General features: G+C 50.6%; 1 protein-coding gene and 1 long non-coding RNA gene across 4 annotated transcripts in view; one reads left to right on the forward strand and one right to left on the reverse strand.

Moving 5' to 3' along the window:
* The window catches only part of BUB1B (BUB1 mitotic checkpoint serine/threonine kinase B), a 64,765-nt gene extending 61,213 nt beyond the window's left edge, over positions 1-3,552 (forward strand). For both annotated transcript variants that reach the window (XM_070053979.1, XM_070053980.1), the window contains exons 21-23: positions 685-856; positions 1,598-1,704; positions 3,023-3,552. In XM_070053979.1, coding sequence (XP_069910080.1) covers positions 685-856; positions 1,598-1,704; positions 3,023-3,254 — 511 coding nt within the window. In that variant the 3' untranslated portion in view covers positions 3,255-3,552. The remainder of the gene's footprint in view (positions 1-684; positions 857-1,597; positions 1,705-3,022) is intronic.
* Positions 3,553-4,389: 837 nt separating this feature from the next.
* Positions 4,390-14,883, reverse strand: LOC138844668 (uncharacterized). 2 transcript variants are annotated; one of them, XR_011380852.1, is made up of 3 exons: positions 14,689-14,883; positions 5,144-5,387; positions 4,390-4,858 (listed from the first exon to the last, which is right to left on the reverse strand). It is a non-coding gene; the product is annotated as an uncharacterized lncRNA (long non-coding RNA). The 2 variants fall into 2 exon arrangements; XR_011380853.1 differs by having other exon boundaries at positions 4,390-4,863.
* Positions 14,884-16,189: the final 1,306 nt, after the last annotated feature.

Raw genomic sequence — 16,189 nt, forward strand, 5'->3', positions numbered from 1 at the left:
CTACACTGATACCAGGAATTTGTAGGAACTAATTGAGAAAGAGACATGAAATAATCCATTCTTCTCTCTCAGATAAATGGTTTCTTTGTTTCCTTGGTAAAAAAAAAATGTCTTGCAAGGACTGAGTGAACCCAAGGACAATATAATTAGTTGATAGGAATTAGTGTTGGAAAGTATTTCAGGAAATAAGAATTGAAATTACACATAAGATACAATATGACCCCAGATTAATAAAAACAGGAAGTTTTATGGTATAAGTAGCACTTTAGCCAAAACAGCCTATGTATCATATTTTTCATTAAACTCTAGAAGGAAGACTTTGAATGATACTTGGAACACCCATTTGTAATAGGCTATGGCACCTGTAAAACTCCGTTTTCCCCATCATAAATCTTGTTAGTGTATATGAATCCTTGCTATTGTACGTGTCATTGTGGAGATTCCGGTTCAGAAACCTGCACTCTACTTCCAGGCTCACCCTATAGAAGATGAGAATCTGTGCTGTGGTGGCCACACCACCACTGCTCTTACGGGTGCAAATTCGTAACTCACCACTGGAGGGAGCAGTTGGCACAGCTAAGACATACCTGCAGTCTTTTTTTTTTTTTTCTCCCCTAAAGACTAGCTATGCAGCTTCCTTCATGGCCTGTTTTTATTCTCTCTTTCTCTTTAATCTGCGCTCAGAATCCACGATCCCTATGATTGCAATAAGAACAGTCAAGCTTTGAAGATAGTGGACTTTTCCTACAGTGTTGACCTTAAGGTGCAGCTAGATGTTTTTGCCCTCAGCGGCTTTCGGACTGTCCAGATCCTAGAAGGACAAAAGATCCTGGATAACTGTTCTTCTCCCTACCAGGTAAGTGTCAAGCAAGCCTGAGCAAATATGGAGAGGATTGCTGCTTCTCTTCTTTATCTAGATAAGCTATGAATGCTAGTGTTTGCTGCTATTGACTCTCCTAGAATAGATGACCTAGTTTTTGAATACTGTATCACCCTGTCAAGCAAAATGTACTATTTTCCTGTCACAACGCTGAAGAATGTATACATACACATCCAAACACACAACTAGCTCAGCCACCTAAGTGACAGGGCCATTTCCAGCAGTCCCCATCCACGTGGTCTTTCTTAAGACATTTTCTGTGATCTCCGTAACGGGATAACATTATCTGCTCTTTGTCTATCAGGGTTGTTGTGAGGATTAAATGAAATGTGTGGGAAAAGATGATTAGGATATGTTTTTCTGTATGGTGGCATTTTATGCAAAAATCTCTTGACTCAGTGTTAGACATGAGGCGTTTGCTGACTGTGTGCAGGACGAACCTGAACTGCTCGTGTGGACCACATGTAGAGCGCAGCTGGTTCCGTGCAAATTCAGGAGGTACACACATTCGATAGTCCAGATACTTGGTCATCTTTTGTTCCGAAGGGTAATTCCTGGAGTTGGCTGTACTGATCACTTCCTTGGGGAGCTTCTCCCCTAGTGTGAGTCTGCTCAAATATTTGCCACAAAATAAAGTTAGTGAAGCCCTGTAATGCCTTTCAACTCCTGCATAAATAAGCAGAGTCACTTAGCTGATGGTGCTTTTTGTGATTTCAGGTGGACCTGTTGGGTCTAGCAGATTTAGCACATTTACTGTTGTTCAAGGAGCACCTACAGGTCTTCTGGGATGGGTCCCTCTGGAAACTTAGCCAAAACGTTTCGGAGTAAGTATTGGCGGCTTCAGGGTCTTTGCCCGTCCAGATAGGTTTTGGGTGCTTCCTCTGCTTTAGGAGCTTGCCTTTTCTTAATCCCAAGGCAGTGATTCCAGAATTCAGCCCAGTTTCCTAAGAGTATCGGGAAACACCTAATGCAGTCTTCGGGCTGCTCTGACCCCAGGCTGCCACACATACTACACTGACACATACTACACTGACCGTGTGGAAGCTCCTAAGTGTGGAGTGTCAGCAGAAGCACTTAATGAGAATCATTTCCTACAACTGGTGCTAGCCTCAAGCCCCTTTTCAACAGGTGTTGTTATCACAAGTGAATAAGCATTGTTGGAAGAGAGAGAACTTTCTAACTTACATGCTAATTTGAGGATATTACCTATTTAACGAGCATGTCGACTCAAACCAGAGCGCTGAATCCCTTGCGGAAGTAAATGACCTCCTAATAAGAGCTGCTTGGTCTCAGAACTCCCTCACGCCTGCTCATAAACCTGCTCAGTATTACATGTTCCAGTTCAGCTTCTCTTGGCTAATAACTTTCTCCCATAAACTTACCAATTTATGATTCCTTTGATTAAAAAAAAAGGATTCAGTGTTGAAGATTTGATGTTCCTTCCCTGTTTTATCCTCCAAAGCATTGGATTGTGCTTCTCTCTTTATTTAGTTCAGAACTTGGCCATTCTTGCTTGTCTCTTAAGTGTATTTTAAAAATAGGTTTTAAACACAGTGTAAGATGTAGAGGCTCGAGTCAGGCCCCTCTGATGGCTGTGATCCAGGTGTTTGTGGACCACAGTCAGAAACTGGTGGGGTAAGCTGGAGTTCCCAACAGCCCTGCCCTGTGCAATACTAGAATCTTCTTTGATAGAAAGAAGCTCGTAGTAAGCAGAGGCACAGACATCGAAGATGTAAATGGGTTTACTCAGTCAAGCTCAGGATTCTCAGAGAGTGGTGAAGACGAGGAATTCCTGGGGTGGGGGTGGGCCGCTGTAGTTTTTCAGTGGCCTCCACGCTGGGCAAGTTGGAGAGGAGACCAGCTTACCTCTCTTCTTCTTGCTGAAGAAGCATGCTACATCTTAGGACACAGAGGGAACTGATTCTGATCGGAGTTTGTTTCTCTTTCTATGCACCGAAATGCGGCTTCTCCCACTCTGGTAGTCCTTTTTGTTGTTTTCTCCCTGAGCTTTCAAAGGACTGTTTGAATTCTCTCTGACCCTAGGATTCTCTTAAATCGTCTATGTGCCATAAGATTAAACACAAACAGAATTCTGATTGTCATATGCCTGATCTTGATGGAAATGGTTTGTTGTATTTTTAGGCTTGAGAATGGTGAATTGTGGAATAAATTCTTTGTGCGGATTCTGAATACTCGTGATGAGTCCACGGTGTCTGTTCTGAGGGAACTTGCATCAGAAATGGCTGAGGTTTTTGACAGCACCTTCCAAAGTCACCTGAACAAAGCCCTGTGGAAGGTAGGGAAGTTAATTAGTCCTGGGGCTTTGCTGCTTCAGCAAGACAGGCCATCGAGTCTCACACAGCTTCCTGCCTAGCACCAGGGCTTGTGTTGTGGATCCATATACGCTGTCTAGTCTAATTTAGGACACTCTATGTACACTACCAATGCTTTTCCACCTTCGGGTAGAAGCAACTGGGGTGTTTTTACACAGCAGTGTACCTACTTGCACCTTTTTCTGATTTTAGCAAAGAACTGTTTTATTATAAATGGACCCCATACAAACGGGTACCTTGTTACCATTTAGCCCATTTGTGTCCACTCTTCCCTTTTGTCATTGGTGACATGGCTCATGATCCCCATGTGTTTTGTAAATAATAAAAGTATATGTTCAACTTGTGCTTCTAACATTTCATCTACTTTTTGCAAACTAAGATAATAAATGGCTTAATTTCACAGAGAGGAGCTATGTTACCGTGGAAATGTATACATCTTCGATTTGGGACCATCAAGATGGGGTTGTGGTGAGAAAGGATATCCACGCCTTCCCCTGGGGGTTCCTGCCCTTCCATAGTGGTCTAGGTTGAAAAGTAGGCGGAATGATACACACAAGCCCAAAGTTCCTTACATGTCAACTGGCAGAGCTGTGCGGAAGCCAGCTGCTCTGGTGTTTTCACTTTGATTCTGCGAGCCCCTTGGCCCTTTTATGTAATCTCAGAGTGCTCCACCACTGGCCGCTTGATGGGAATGTGGTGTTAGAAGGAAAGAACATGTTTGAACGTGGTTTAGCAACCTTTCAGAAATGGAATAATTACCATTCTGTCGTCATATGCAGAACAAACTGGAGAGGGCAAGGCCAACAAAGGAATTTTTTTTAAAAGATTTATTTATTTATTTGAAAGTCAGAGTTACACAGAGGAGAGGCAGAGAGAGAGAGAGAGAGAGAGAGAGGTCTTCCATCTGATGGTTCACTCCCCAATTGGCCGCAACTGCTGGAGCTGCACCGATCTGAAGCCAGGAGCTTCTTTGGGTCTCCCACGTGGGTGCCGGGGCCCAAGGACTTGGGCCATGTTCCACTGCTTTCCCAGGCCATAGCAGAGGGCTGGATCAGAAGTGGAGCAGCTGGGACTAGAACCAGTGCCCATACGGGATGCCGGCGCTTCAGGCCAGGGCAATAACCTGCTGCGCCACAGCACCGGCCTAGCAAAGGAATTAAAAAGTGATTTGTTTGGAAGATCTGAAGAAGCAGGAGTTCAGAATAAAAAGATAGCTTTGAAGCATGGAATGACTTGGGAGAGCATAGGTCTTTTTTTTTTTTTTTTTTTTTTTTTTTTTTTTTTTTTTTTAAGATTTATTTTATTTATTTGAAAGACAGTTACAGAGAGAGGTAGAAACAGAGAGAGAGGTCTTCTATCCACTGGTTCACCCCCTAGATGGCCGTAATGGTCGGAGCTGTGCGGGTCCGAAGCCAGGAGCCAGGAGCTTCTTCCTGGTCTCCCAGGTGGGTGCAGGGGCCCAGTGACTTGGGCCATCTTCTACTGCTTCCCAGGCCATAGCAGAGAGCTGGATCGGAAGAGGAGCCCATATGGGATGCCAACGCTTCAGGCCAGGGTTTTAACCTGCTGTGCCACAGCGCCAGCCCCTGGAGAGCATAGGTCTTGAGAAAGTATCAGACACCCAAAGGGCAGCATTGAATTACACCTGGTCTTGGAAAGGGGAAGAGAGTGGGTAGAAAATGTCCATGTAAGTACTTAATCATCCATTTCATATGTAAATATGAAAGTTATCTATTATTCCCGTTTCCTGGGGCCCCAGTTTTTTGTTTGTTTCCCTCTGGCTCTCAGTGTTACTGCTGTAAGATTGCTGGAGAGCAGAAAATCCCAAGCATTTTTCAACTAAAAATATTTAAGTGTGGTGTATGTTGTTGAAGCGCTGAAACATGACTTGGGTCTGAAAGGTAATCAACTGAGAAATATTTGCTCTTACCCAAAATACAGCTCTTCAGACATTCTCACGTCAGCCCCTCACGCAGCTGCTGTAGGGATCGATGTGCGTCTCCCCTGTCATCAGTCCCTCTGCACATTTCGCCGCCGTTGACTTGGCCCTGGAAGCCATTCCTCTGGAACCGGACCACACGTTTACACTCTGCCTTTACACGGTCTTTGCTATCATCCAGGGAATTCTTAGGCAGCCAGGCCAGCGAGGCCACTATAAGGACAAAGCTTTGTCCCTGCAAGGGAGAGGAGGAAAGGCGGGAGGATCTGAGGGGCTACTGTATTAGAAAAGCTGCGACTATTTCTACTCCTCTCCCTCGGTTCGTCACATCCTCCAACCCCAGCCCTTCTTTGAAGAGGGGAGAAAATGGTGCCTGGCCGCTTAGGGCCTGTGAGGCCTTGGGCTTGGGCTGGCCCTGAGCATAACAGCACACAGTGGGATCCTTCCCATTTCCCTTCTGTGTCATGCTTGTTGGTCTTGGAGAAGGAGGCCTTTGTGTTTGGCAGAGCTTTCAGCCAGTTCATAGTTCTTGTGTCGCTCAGGTGGGCAAGGGTGGGAAGGGATGCACACAGCCGAAAAGCCAGAATTCTCACTCGTATTTAGAAAGAGACCACGTGTGTCTGTCCACCATGTGAGAAGTCACATCCTCCTGAGAGAGCAAGAAACCTTCCACCCAGTCAGAACCCTGACTCTGAAGGAGTGGGCCTTGAGACTGTTGGCAGAACTGCTATCCCAAGGTAGATTTAAAATAATAAACATAAAATCTTTCAGGGGAGTAGCGGAAAGTTCTCTGAAATAACTCTTGTTGATGTCTGGAGGCCAAAGTCTTTAAGTAAAGACAGCAAAGAAGTGCTTTTCTGGTGCATTTCAAACAAACTTTTTAATATAGAAAACTTCAGCCTCAGTGGGATCCTTGGTTCCAACAAAGGCATAACAGGCTACAAATGTTGAATAAGACAAAGATGGCATTTTAAGTCAATCTAGGAAAGGTGAATTGTTCAATAGCTCATGTTGAAACAGTGGGTTAGATCTTGAACTCTATTTCCAGCTCCCTGCTATTGTACATGAGAAAGCAGCAGCAGATGGCTCAAGTACTTGGGGCCCCTGCCACCGTGTGGTAGACCCAAAGGAATCCCAGGCTTGTGCGTGCTCGCTCACTCACTCTCTGTCTCTCTTCCTCCCTCACTCCCTCCATCCTTCCCTCCCTCCCTCCCTCTCTGTAACTCTGCCTTTCAAATAAATAAATTTTTTTGCAAGATTTTTATTTATTTATTTGAAAGGCAGAGTTACACAGAGAGAGGAGAGGCAGAGACAGTGAGAGGTCTTCCATCCACTGGTTCACTCCCCAGATGGCCGCAATGGCCGGAGCTGTGCAGATCCGAAGTCAGGAGCCAGGAGCTTCTTATGGGTCTCCCACAAGGGTGCAGGGGTCCAAGGACTTCGGGCATCTTCTGTTGCTTTCCCGGGCCATAGTAGAGAGCTTGATAGGAAGTGGAGCAGCCGGGTCTCGAACTGGTGCCCATAAGGGATGCCGGCACTTCAGGCCAGGGTGTTAACCTGCTGTGCCACAGGGCTGGCCCCCAAATAAATAAATCTTAAAAAAAATAGATAAATACATGAACAACCCACCAAAACATTTTTTTCAAAAAATTTATTTAGTCTAGGCTAAGATATGATTGGCTTTGTTATTGACATCTTTTCCTTCTGTTATCAAAAAAAAAAAAAAGTTAGTCTTTTTAAAACTGGGAAATTTGGAAAGACTTATCATCCAAATATAAAAATAAGATTGATTTGGAGCTTAAAAGAGAGTGAAATAAGATAATATATCTAAATGTCTATTTTTAACACATTGCAAAATCATTCATGTTTAAATGTTTTGTAACGTTCTGAGATATGCTTTCTAAAATTACTGTCTTCCTACTATTAGACTTTCCTAAATCTATCAACAAGGTACTGAATTACGTAAAATCTAAGCGTTTTTCAAAGTAAAATACATTTTGTGGCTTTCATATAAAAGCTTGAGTTTGCACACACTGCTGTGTGATTCAGAAGGAAACAAATGATGATGAACGCAGGCTAAGTTTCTATCGGCGTGGTCTTTACTTCTCTTGGGAGCATGCTGCTTCCAGTAATCGCTCCTGAGGGGCACGGGGAGACTTTGGCCGCTGAGCAGTGTTATCGCCTAAGTTCATATTGGCCGCTCTGTGGGGAACAGTGGCTGCCCAATTAGACTGCTATTTTTTAAGCAAGAGACTGTACCTATTAATTTTATAAACTCCCTGAAATTAGCACATAGTTTCTTTTTTTTTTAATTTTATTTAATGAACATAAATTTCCAAAGTACAGCTTATGGATTACAATAGCTTCACCCCCCCCCAACTTCCCTCCCACCCACAACACTCCCCTCTCCCACTCCCTCTCCCCTTCCATTCACATCTAGATTAATTTTTAAGTATCTTTATATACAGAAGATCAATTTAGCATATATTAATAAAGATTTCAACAGTTCACACCCACACAGAAACACAAAGTGTAAAATACTATTTGAGTACTATTTATAGCATTAATTAAATACCTAAGAGTAATTGTGTATTAATTACAGAGTTCAACCAATAGTTTTAAGTAGAACATAAAAAATACTAAAAGGGTAAAGTATTAAGTTCCTTTATTTATTGTTTGTTATATAGTTTTTTTTTTATTTAATGTGAATTTACAAAGTGCAACTTTTGTATTGTTGTGGCTTCCCCCCCCCACCTCCTCCCTCCCATGGCCCTCCCCTCTCCCACTCCCTCTCCCATCCTGCCCTTCATCGAGTTTCATTTTCAGTTACCTTCATATACTGAAGATCAACTTAGTATATAATAAGCAAGGATTTCAACAGGCTGTACTCACACAACCGCACAAGGTATAGGGTATTGTTTGACTAGTAGTGTTGTTTTTAAGTTTCATAGTAGAACACATTAAGGACAGAGATCCTACGTGGGGAGCATGTACCCAGTGACTCCCGTTGTTGATTTAACAATTGGCACTCTTATTTATGACATCAGCAATCACCCGAGACTCTTGCTTTGAGCTGTCTAGGCTATGGAAGCCCCTTGAGTTCACCGACTCTGAACTTGTTTAGTCAAGGCCGTATCACAGTGCAGGTTCCTTCCTCCCTTCAGAGAAAGGCGCCTCTCTACTTGATGGCCTGTTCCTTCTGCTGGGGTCTTGTTCACCAGGATCTTTCATTTAGATTGTTTTTTGCCACCGTGTCATGGCTTTCCATGCCTGTGAGACTCTCATGGACCTTTTAGCCAGATCTGAATGTCCCAAGGGTTGATTCTGAGTCAGGAGTGCTGCCATTCTATGAGTCTGCTGTAGCACATAGTTTCAAGAAAATAAGTGGTGAACTAAAATACTGGAAAAGAGCCTTGTCAGCTCAAAAACTTCATTGTGTTAGAAACTTTCACTATCCTGCATCCGCCTTTGAAAATTAAATGTTCTGGGGGCCAGCGCTGTGGCGCAGCAGGTTAAAGCCCCAGCCTGTAGCACTGGTATCCCATATGGGCACCATTTCGAGTCCTGGCTGCTCCACTTCTGATCCAGCTCTCTGCTGTGGCCCGGGAAAGCAGTGGAAGGTGGCCCAGTCCTTGGGCCCTGCACCCGTGGCAGAGAAGCTCTTGGCTGCTGGCTTCAGGGCAGCTCAGCTCTGGCCATTGAGGTCATTTGGGGAGTGAACCAGTGAATGGAAGATCTCTCTCCCCCTCTCCTCTCTCTCTCTTTCAAATAAATAATACCAATTTTAAAAAATTAAAAGTTCTTTTCACAGATATTTTTCATCAAAATGTGTACTTGAATGGTTACATGGATCAGCTAATGCTGTATTTTGAAAGTAATTTAATTTTACTGGCCTGGTCATGTGATGCATTGTATTTAATTACTTCAGTCTTGAAATCAGCAGAGTGAGGATGTCATTTTCATAAAAACAAGTAGCAATTAAGATCTATAGGCAGAAAGCTAGGTGGATGTATATTTATTTGTTTGCTCTTGCATTTCAAACAAAATTCAGAAGGAAATGTTTTGATGCTAGAATTAAGTGATAACAAAGTTGGAAAAGGTGAAAGTTGTGAAGTTCGAGTGAGGTTGGCTCATTCAGGGGACTGCTAGCCCAGGGCAGCAGTGAGTCAGAGTCCCGGCCAGCGGAGGGAGTCAGGCTGGCAGAGGATGAGTGAGGCAGAGTAGACAAAAATGGTAGCAGTGCTGGGGGGACCTTCCATATCAAGCGTACCCCACACCACAGAGGTAAGAAAGCCGAGGCAAGCACATCCAGGATCCTGGCCTGTGGGCTGGTGGTTGCTGTTCCGCGGTGCAGACCACTAGGGGCAGTCCCATCGCTCCTGTGCCTCATTGTCGGCAAGTCTGGAGGCCAACAGTGGAGTCCCTTGCCAGGGTCAGTGCCCATGCTGCCCTCCCTCCTAGCCCTGACCTTGCAAACGGCACCCACCGTGGCCCTGTCTTCTGAGGCTGTCTTCCTGACCAGGCCCCTGCTGTCCCAGAGGCAGGGCATTGGCCAGCTGCTCAGGGAACAGCTCTGCCTTCCCCAGACCGCACTGCAGTCCCTTCTGCTCACCACTAGCCCTGTCCACTGGGAGCCAGACAGGGGCCAGAGGGCACGGCCGGGCAGCACGTTCTGCTTGTGGGCAGCACTGCCCTCCCACAACACTGCCCTTGGGAAGGAAGAGGCCCTACAGACAGTCTCCTCCATGGAGCATGCTGGGAGGCACGCACTCCGCCCCACCGGCTGCCCTCTGCACACCTGGTCTGGCCTTCCCAGCCTATGCCCACCAGGGGGAAGGGGAGCAGGACCCAGGGCAATGCATAAAGGGGCCCTAAAGGGGCCCTACCTGAGAAGGACCTTGACCTAGTCATTCTGCCCTCTGCTGCCAACATCTTGGCAGGGGGCGCTCTGGCCCTCAGGCACGCACCTGCCAAGCAGGAAGCCACTGGCAAAAATCCCTCAAAGGTGGGGCCCCGCCTCTGTCCTAGCTCTCAGGACTGCAGGGCACCTCCAAGGAGTGGAGTGGGGGTGGCACAGGCCTCCACAGCAACACCTGAGCCTTCATCCAAGCTCTTTTCCGGAGCCTGCATGCCACCGCTTGGGTTGTGGCAGGGAGGGGGAGGCAGGTGGAATCTGTTCCTCCCTTGCTGGCCTTGTGGTGAGAGGTGAGTGGAGGCAGGCCCTCGGCGCCATCAGAAAGGCCTGCGTAAGGCACTCCCTACAGGAAGCACGAGAGAGGGCTGGAGAAGAATCTAAAGATCTAGAAGAATGTGGCAGTTAAAGGGAATTTCTTCCCACACACTGTAACCCAAGACTGTTCCTAAAAAACGCTGTTCTTTGGGAAAACTTGGGAAGCACCGGTTTATGAGACTGTTAGGAGCTGGTTGTGAATGTGGCTTTTCCGAACACACGCCCCCGTGAATTTAACAAGCCGGGCCAAAGGACTATGCTGCAGCCCACACAGCTGAGCCCGACTGGCCTGGCCGGGATGGTGCAGGCAAGGCGCGCCGCCTTTAAAGCAGACCAGTAGACGTATGTCCATTCACAAAAACAGAAGAGAGTAAAGTGAAAGGCGTTAGGAAGAAATTGTAAGGCACTGGCGTGGCTAATGCAGGCGCTGCAAATCCCTGGGAGCCCAGCTTCAAAGGCGGAGCCCTCTGTGTGACAGCACCGCCACTGTCTGACCGAATTACAGAAATGTTACACTCAGGCTTGCTGTGTGGGCAGCATGGGGATCTACAGGGGCCTGAAGAGACAGCTGAGCTCCAGCGCCGACTGCCTCGAACTTCCTCTGCGGCTTGGCTGAGTCACTGACTCTCCCGGGACTGCAGCTCTCCGAGGCCCAGGACCCGGGAGTTCCTTTCAGCTCGGCGGCACAGAACCTCGCCAGGTGTCTGTTCTTCCGTTCAACCAAGTTTAGGTGAGCATCTGCTGTGTGCCCAGCCTCGGTTTCCTGCCATGGAGAGCTCAGGCGTCCAGGCTGGCAGAGAGGTGACTCCACGGGGACAGAGGGCACAGGGCCCCCCACTGTACTGGGCAGCCAAGCCTGGGCAGGGCACCTTCCTAGAGCTGGATATACCTCCATCAGTGAGAAAAACTAGATCCAGCGTGCACTGTCAGCCGATCCCGGAGTCATGCCGCCCGATAGAGCGGAGGAGCCGGTCTCAGTGTGCACAGGACAGCAGTTCTTGAAGTCTGTGAAGACAGGAGGGACCAAAGGTGGACAGTCGCTGGCTGTCACGCTCAGGAACTGAGAAAGATTGGAAACCGGCAAGCGCACTTTGGCGACCCCTGGCGGGGTTTTGGCCTCCAGCCCCCATCCCCTATCCAGTTTTGAGAACAGAGGCACCCCCGCCAAAGTGAGAGGAGGCATGTGGCCCTTGTGCAGCTGTGGTGGGAGCCCCTTACTCCTGGTGGGGGCCAGGGTAGGCTGTGGAGTCAACTGCACCCACCCCTGGCCCGGCCTGGCCTCTGGCTGATAGAGGTGGGGGAGGGAGGGGGCTTGGTTCTCCCTTCCTTTCATGAAATGACTGTTCTCTTCCTCTCTCTCTCTCTCTCTTAAAGATTTATTTACTTATTTGAAAGGCAGAGTTACACAGAGGCAGAGGTAGAGAGAGGTCTTCCATCTGCTGATTCACTCCCCAAATGGCTGCAACAGCCAGAGCTGCGCTGATCCAAAGCCAGGAGCCAGGAGCTTCTTCCAGGTCTCCCATGCCGGTGCAGGGGCCCAAGGACTTGGGCCATCTTCTACTGCTTTCCCAAGGCCTTAGCATAGAGCTGGATAGGAAGTGGAGCAGCCGAACTCAAACTGGCGCCCATATGGGATACTGCCGCTGCAGTTGGTGGCTTTACCTGCTACGCCACAGCGCCGGCCCCGACTATTCTCTTATCTGCTAGCCTCTGTGGCATAAATCCGGGGGAACGTGATCTTTCCCGATTTCTGACATTGTGGATGATTTCTTCAGGCATTTCTGCCTGCTGTATTTCTTCAAGAGAGTGACGGCGATTGTATCTGCAGGAACTGTTGTTCCAGAGCATTGCTCCTGCCTTAGCGCCTTGCCCCGGCCTCTAAGACGCGGCGTTTCTGGGCATTTGGAAGACAGGAGGGAAGACCGCATTTTCCTTATCTCCACATTGCCTTAACGTGGAATTTGTGCAGGCAAATGCTCGCAGACAAGCTGTAAGGACCCGTCACAGCCTTGAGTATCTCAGTTAGTGTTAAAGGCATACACTCTGATTTTTTATTTTATTGTAAGTACAAACAGTACACATTCAGCGAAACTCAAGCAACAAAAGAGTAAAAAGTCAAAAGCAGAAGACCGCCGCCGCCACACCCACTCCCCAGGTACCCGTGGCGGCTTTGCCGTTAGACACTGAGACTCCCGTTCAGCAGGCACGGGATTGTGCCAGTACCTCGCGCAGCAGCCCTCCAGGCACCCTTCCCCGCAGACACAGACTGCGCGACCTCCCTCTGCCCACAGCCACAGAGCTGGCACTGCATGGGGCTTCTGCTGATGCACGTCTTGGTGGCTTCCAATATCTGGCCGTTAGAAAAGCTGCTCCCCTGCAAATATCTCTGGGCCTTCGTGCAACTAATTACCTCGGACTCCTGGGCGTGCTTTGTGGGACCAGGCGAATGCAGATTTTGAAATTTTGATCAAGACTGTACACTTGTTCTCTGCATAGTCTGCATCAGCGTATTCTCCCGCCTCATTTTCTCCCAGCTGAAAAGGGCTGGTCTACATCTTCTGTCTTAGTTTGCATTCCTTGGATCATTAGTGAGGCGCAGCAGAAGTGGGTTACTTATGAATTAATTCACAACATTATGTTGTGATACCAAAACAAAGATTACAGAGTTGGCCACTAACTGAAGTGTCATGTTGAATGTCATGGTGCCCGGCCCTGTGCAGGTCCATCCCAAGGTGTATGTTTAGCTTGAAACCTTCGCACAGGAGGTGAGGTCACGGGTCTGGGAGATGAAGTCGCCGCTCACTGGTGAGTGGATGAGGATGAGCAACACAGTCATGCTGGGCAGAGGAGGAAATGAAGTTTACGGAGCTCACAAGATGAGTAGTTGCTTTGCCAGGAGCTTTATTCGTGTAATTCCCATAAGCTCATGAGGCAGGTGAAGTCATCTCCATTTTATGGATGAGAAAATTGAGGTTCAATTGGTTAAATAACATAATGGTGGCACTGGGATGTGGGCTCAAGACAGGAAGCAGAACCTGGGCATTTACCTAAACAACTGCTTCTGTAGAAGAAAAACCTCAGAAAAGGTTTTTAAAATATGTGTAACCTAGAGCCACCTCAGCGTGAGAGGCTGGGAGGATGGCAAGCCAGGAGAAGTCCCCGCTTCCCACCGCTCAGCAGCAGTGGCAGGGGGAGCTGGCCAGTGCCTGGGGCAGCCACGCCATGGGTTCTGGGCCAGCATGTGCCAGGCTGATGCTGACAGCCACGGGGAGAGAGCCTTCAAGGAAAATGGTGGGCGATCGTGGGCGGAGATGAGCAGCAGCATGGACACCCACAACTGGACGCTGGGAGAAGAAAAGGAGCCGGCGAAGGTCAGGGAGGGAGAGCGCCATGGGACCTGGGGAGCCCGGCAAACGCCCCTGCTCCTGACTGGGGATGAAAGGGGGGTGGTGCGGGAAAGGAAGCTGTTGGTGGCGGCCGGCTCTGTGCCCTGCCGACCCAGGCAGCGGGCACAGCAGGACCAGCCCGGACCCCAGCCAGGGGAGCTCAGCCCAGCTGCGGCCAGCGCCCCCTCCCCACCCCCGTCCGCCCCAGGTCTGCATTCTGCAGCTCGGAGACTCGGCCCCCACCTCCGGGGGCTGAGCCCCGGAGGACCGGTTCTGGCTCGAGGGTGGGGCCGACGGGGGCGAGGCTCGCCCGCAGCCGCCACGCAGCCCTTCCTCCCCCTCCCCCTCAGGAAAGGAAGGCAGAGGAAAAACGTGTTTTTATAAATAGCTCCAGCCCCAGCTGATTTGTAAATTCAGTGGGGTTTTTTTGTGTGTGTCAATGACATCACCCTCCTCCCCATGGCAACCCTCGACGATATCAAAATTGCCAAGCAACGTGGGAGCAGCTCGCGCCCCAAACCAGCAGGTCGCTGCCTGCGGGGTTCGCGGAGCAGTCGCCGAGGGCGCCGGGGCGCGGCGGGGGAGGGGCGCGCGGCCGGGGCGGCCGGGCCCTGCGGCCCCAGCGGGGCGGAGCGGCCGAGCCGCCTGCGGGCCGGGGCCGGCGCCCGCGCCGCGCTCCCCGCGCCAGCGCCGCGCTCGGCGGCAAGGCGGGCGGGCAGGCGGGCAGGCGGGCGGGCCCCGCTCCCTTCCGGACGCGCCGGAGCCGCGAGCAGCCATCCAGGTGGCGGAGCCGGCCCACCGCCACTGAGTCACCCGCCCGCCCGAGCTCCCTGCCTGCCCTTCGCCATTGGATTATTTCGGAAGCCCGAAAACTTGGAGCTGCACCTGAGTCCCGCCCCTTCCAGCCCTCCCCTCCCTACCTTGGGCTCGGAGGAAGATGGGGCTCGCGGTGGGTCTGCCGTCACCCCCTACGGATACGGAGGCCGCGGCGGGGGCCGGGCGTGCCTGCCGGGAGCTGCAGATATGGTGACCAGGCTGCCGCTGTCCCCCGGAGGTGTGGGGACAGAAGGGGAGTCTCGTCCCTCCCAGCTGCCTGGAGGCCGGCCCGGCTGGCTGTGAACTCTCCCTCCCCCCGCCCCCCGCCCGCCCGCTACCCCACCCCCCCGGGGTTGTTGCTGGGAAGGAGTGGCTTCTAGGGTCCCCGTGGCATTTGGAGAGCGAGGCTGCATTGGCTTAGGCCGGGCAGGTAGGTGGCTGCGCAGGGCGGGCGTGGGCCCACGTGTGTGCGGGTGTGAGGGTGTGTGCACCGGCCCCCTGCTGAGGACCGCAGCTGCCTGTGGCCGGGCTGCTGATGGGGGGTGGTGAGCCACTTGACAGCAGTTCTAACCGATGCTAAGCTGCCAGGGGAAGAGGCTGTGTGCCCACAGCGGCAGGACCCACCAGCCAGGAGCCTGGGGAGAAGCGGCTGGGCTGGGCGAGAAAAGCACTGAGCTTTTCTTTTCTTTTCCTTTTCTGCCTGAAGGGAGAGGCGCTTCCTGGGCTAGGAACAAGCACCAGCCTGCAGTGGGAGAGCGCCGGGCGCAGCGGCCCCGGGGGAGCAGCCCAGGTAAGGTCCCTGCCACTACTACCGCTGTCCCCTCCTGGGCCACAGAGCCCAACCCTGCGCTCCTCTTGAGTCTGGGGGTTCCTGTGCTACCAAGCCCCATGCCCCAGCTGATCCCAGCAGGCCCCGGGGCCCCAGGTCAGAGGGAGATCATGCTCACTTCTGCTGTTCCTGCATTGGCTGCTAGGGCCTGCTGGGTCAAGCCAGGGCCACCAGGGCTCCCCTCCTGGGTGGGCAGGAAGAGCAGGCTGTACTTGAGAGAGGGCATCTGGTAGTCAGCAGTCTGGGGGCTCAGAAAGTCCCTATCGAGCAGAAAGTGCAGGAGTTGGTAGATGGCACTGCTCTGGGTGCATTTGGTGGGAACCTGGGCACAGTGTGGGGACTTGTCATGCGCGGGTCCCAGACAGGAGGGCACCAGGGCCCCCCGGTGGTAGTACAGCGCACAGGCCCGCAGCAGGAGCAGGATGCGGGCTGTGTCAGCGTGGGTGGTGTCCAGGCAGGAGGAGCGGTTGGAGAGCACAGCCACGTAGTTGCCCAGAGACCAGCTGGGGCAGCACTCATTGGCTGCCGTCCTCTGGCACAGAGCCCAGAAGCAGGTGTGGGAGTTGTCATATTTCTTTCTTAAAAACTTATTTATGTTCACTTGAGTTGAAAAGCAGACAGAGATCTTCCATCCTCTGGTTCACTTCTCAAATGCCGGCAACAGCCAAAACTGACACAGGCCAAAGCCAGGAGCCTGGAACTCACTCTGGGCGGCAGAACTCCAAGCACTTGGGCCATCAGCTGATACCTTCCAGGGCGTACATTCGTGGGAAGCT

This window comes from Oryctolagus cuniculus, chromosome 12 (genome assembly GCF_964237555.1).
Source record: "Oryctolagus cuniculus chromosome 12, mOryCun1.1, whole genome shotgun sequence".
Lineage (NCBI taxonomy): Eukaryota > Metazoa > Chordata > Mammalia > Lagomorpha > Leporidae > Oryctolagus > Oryctolagus cuniculus.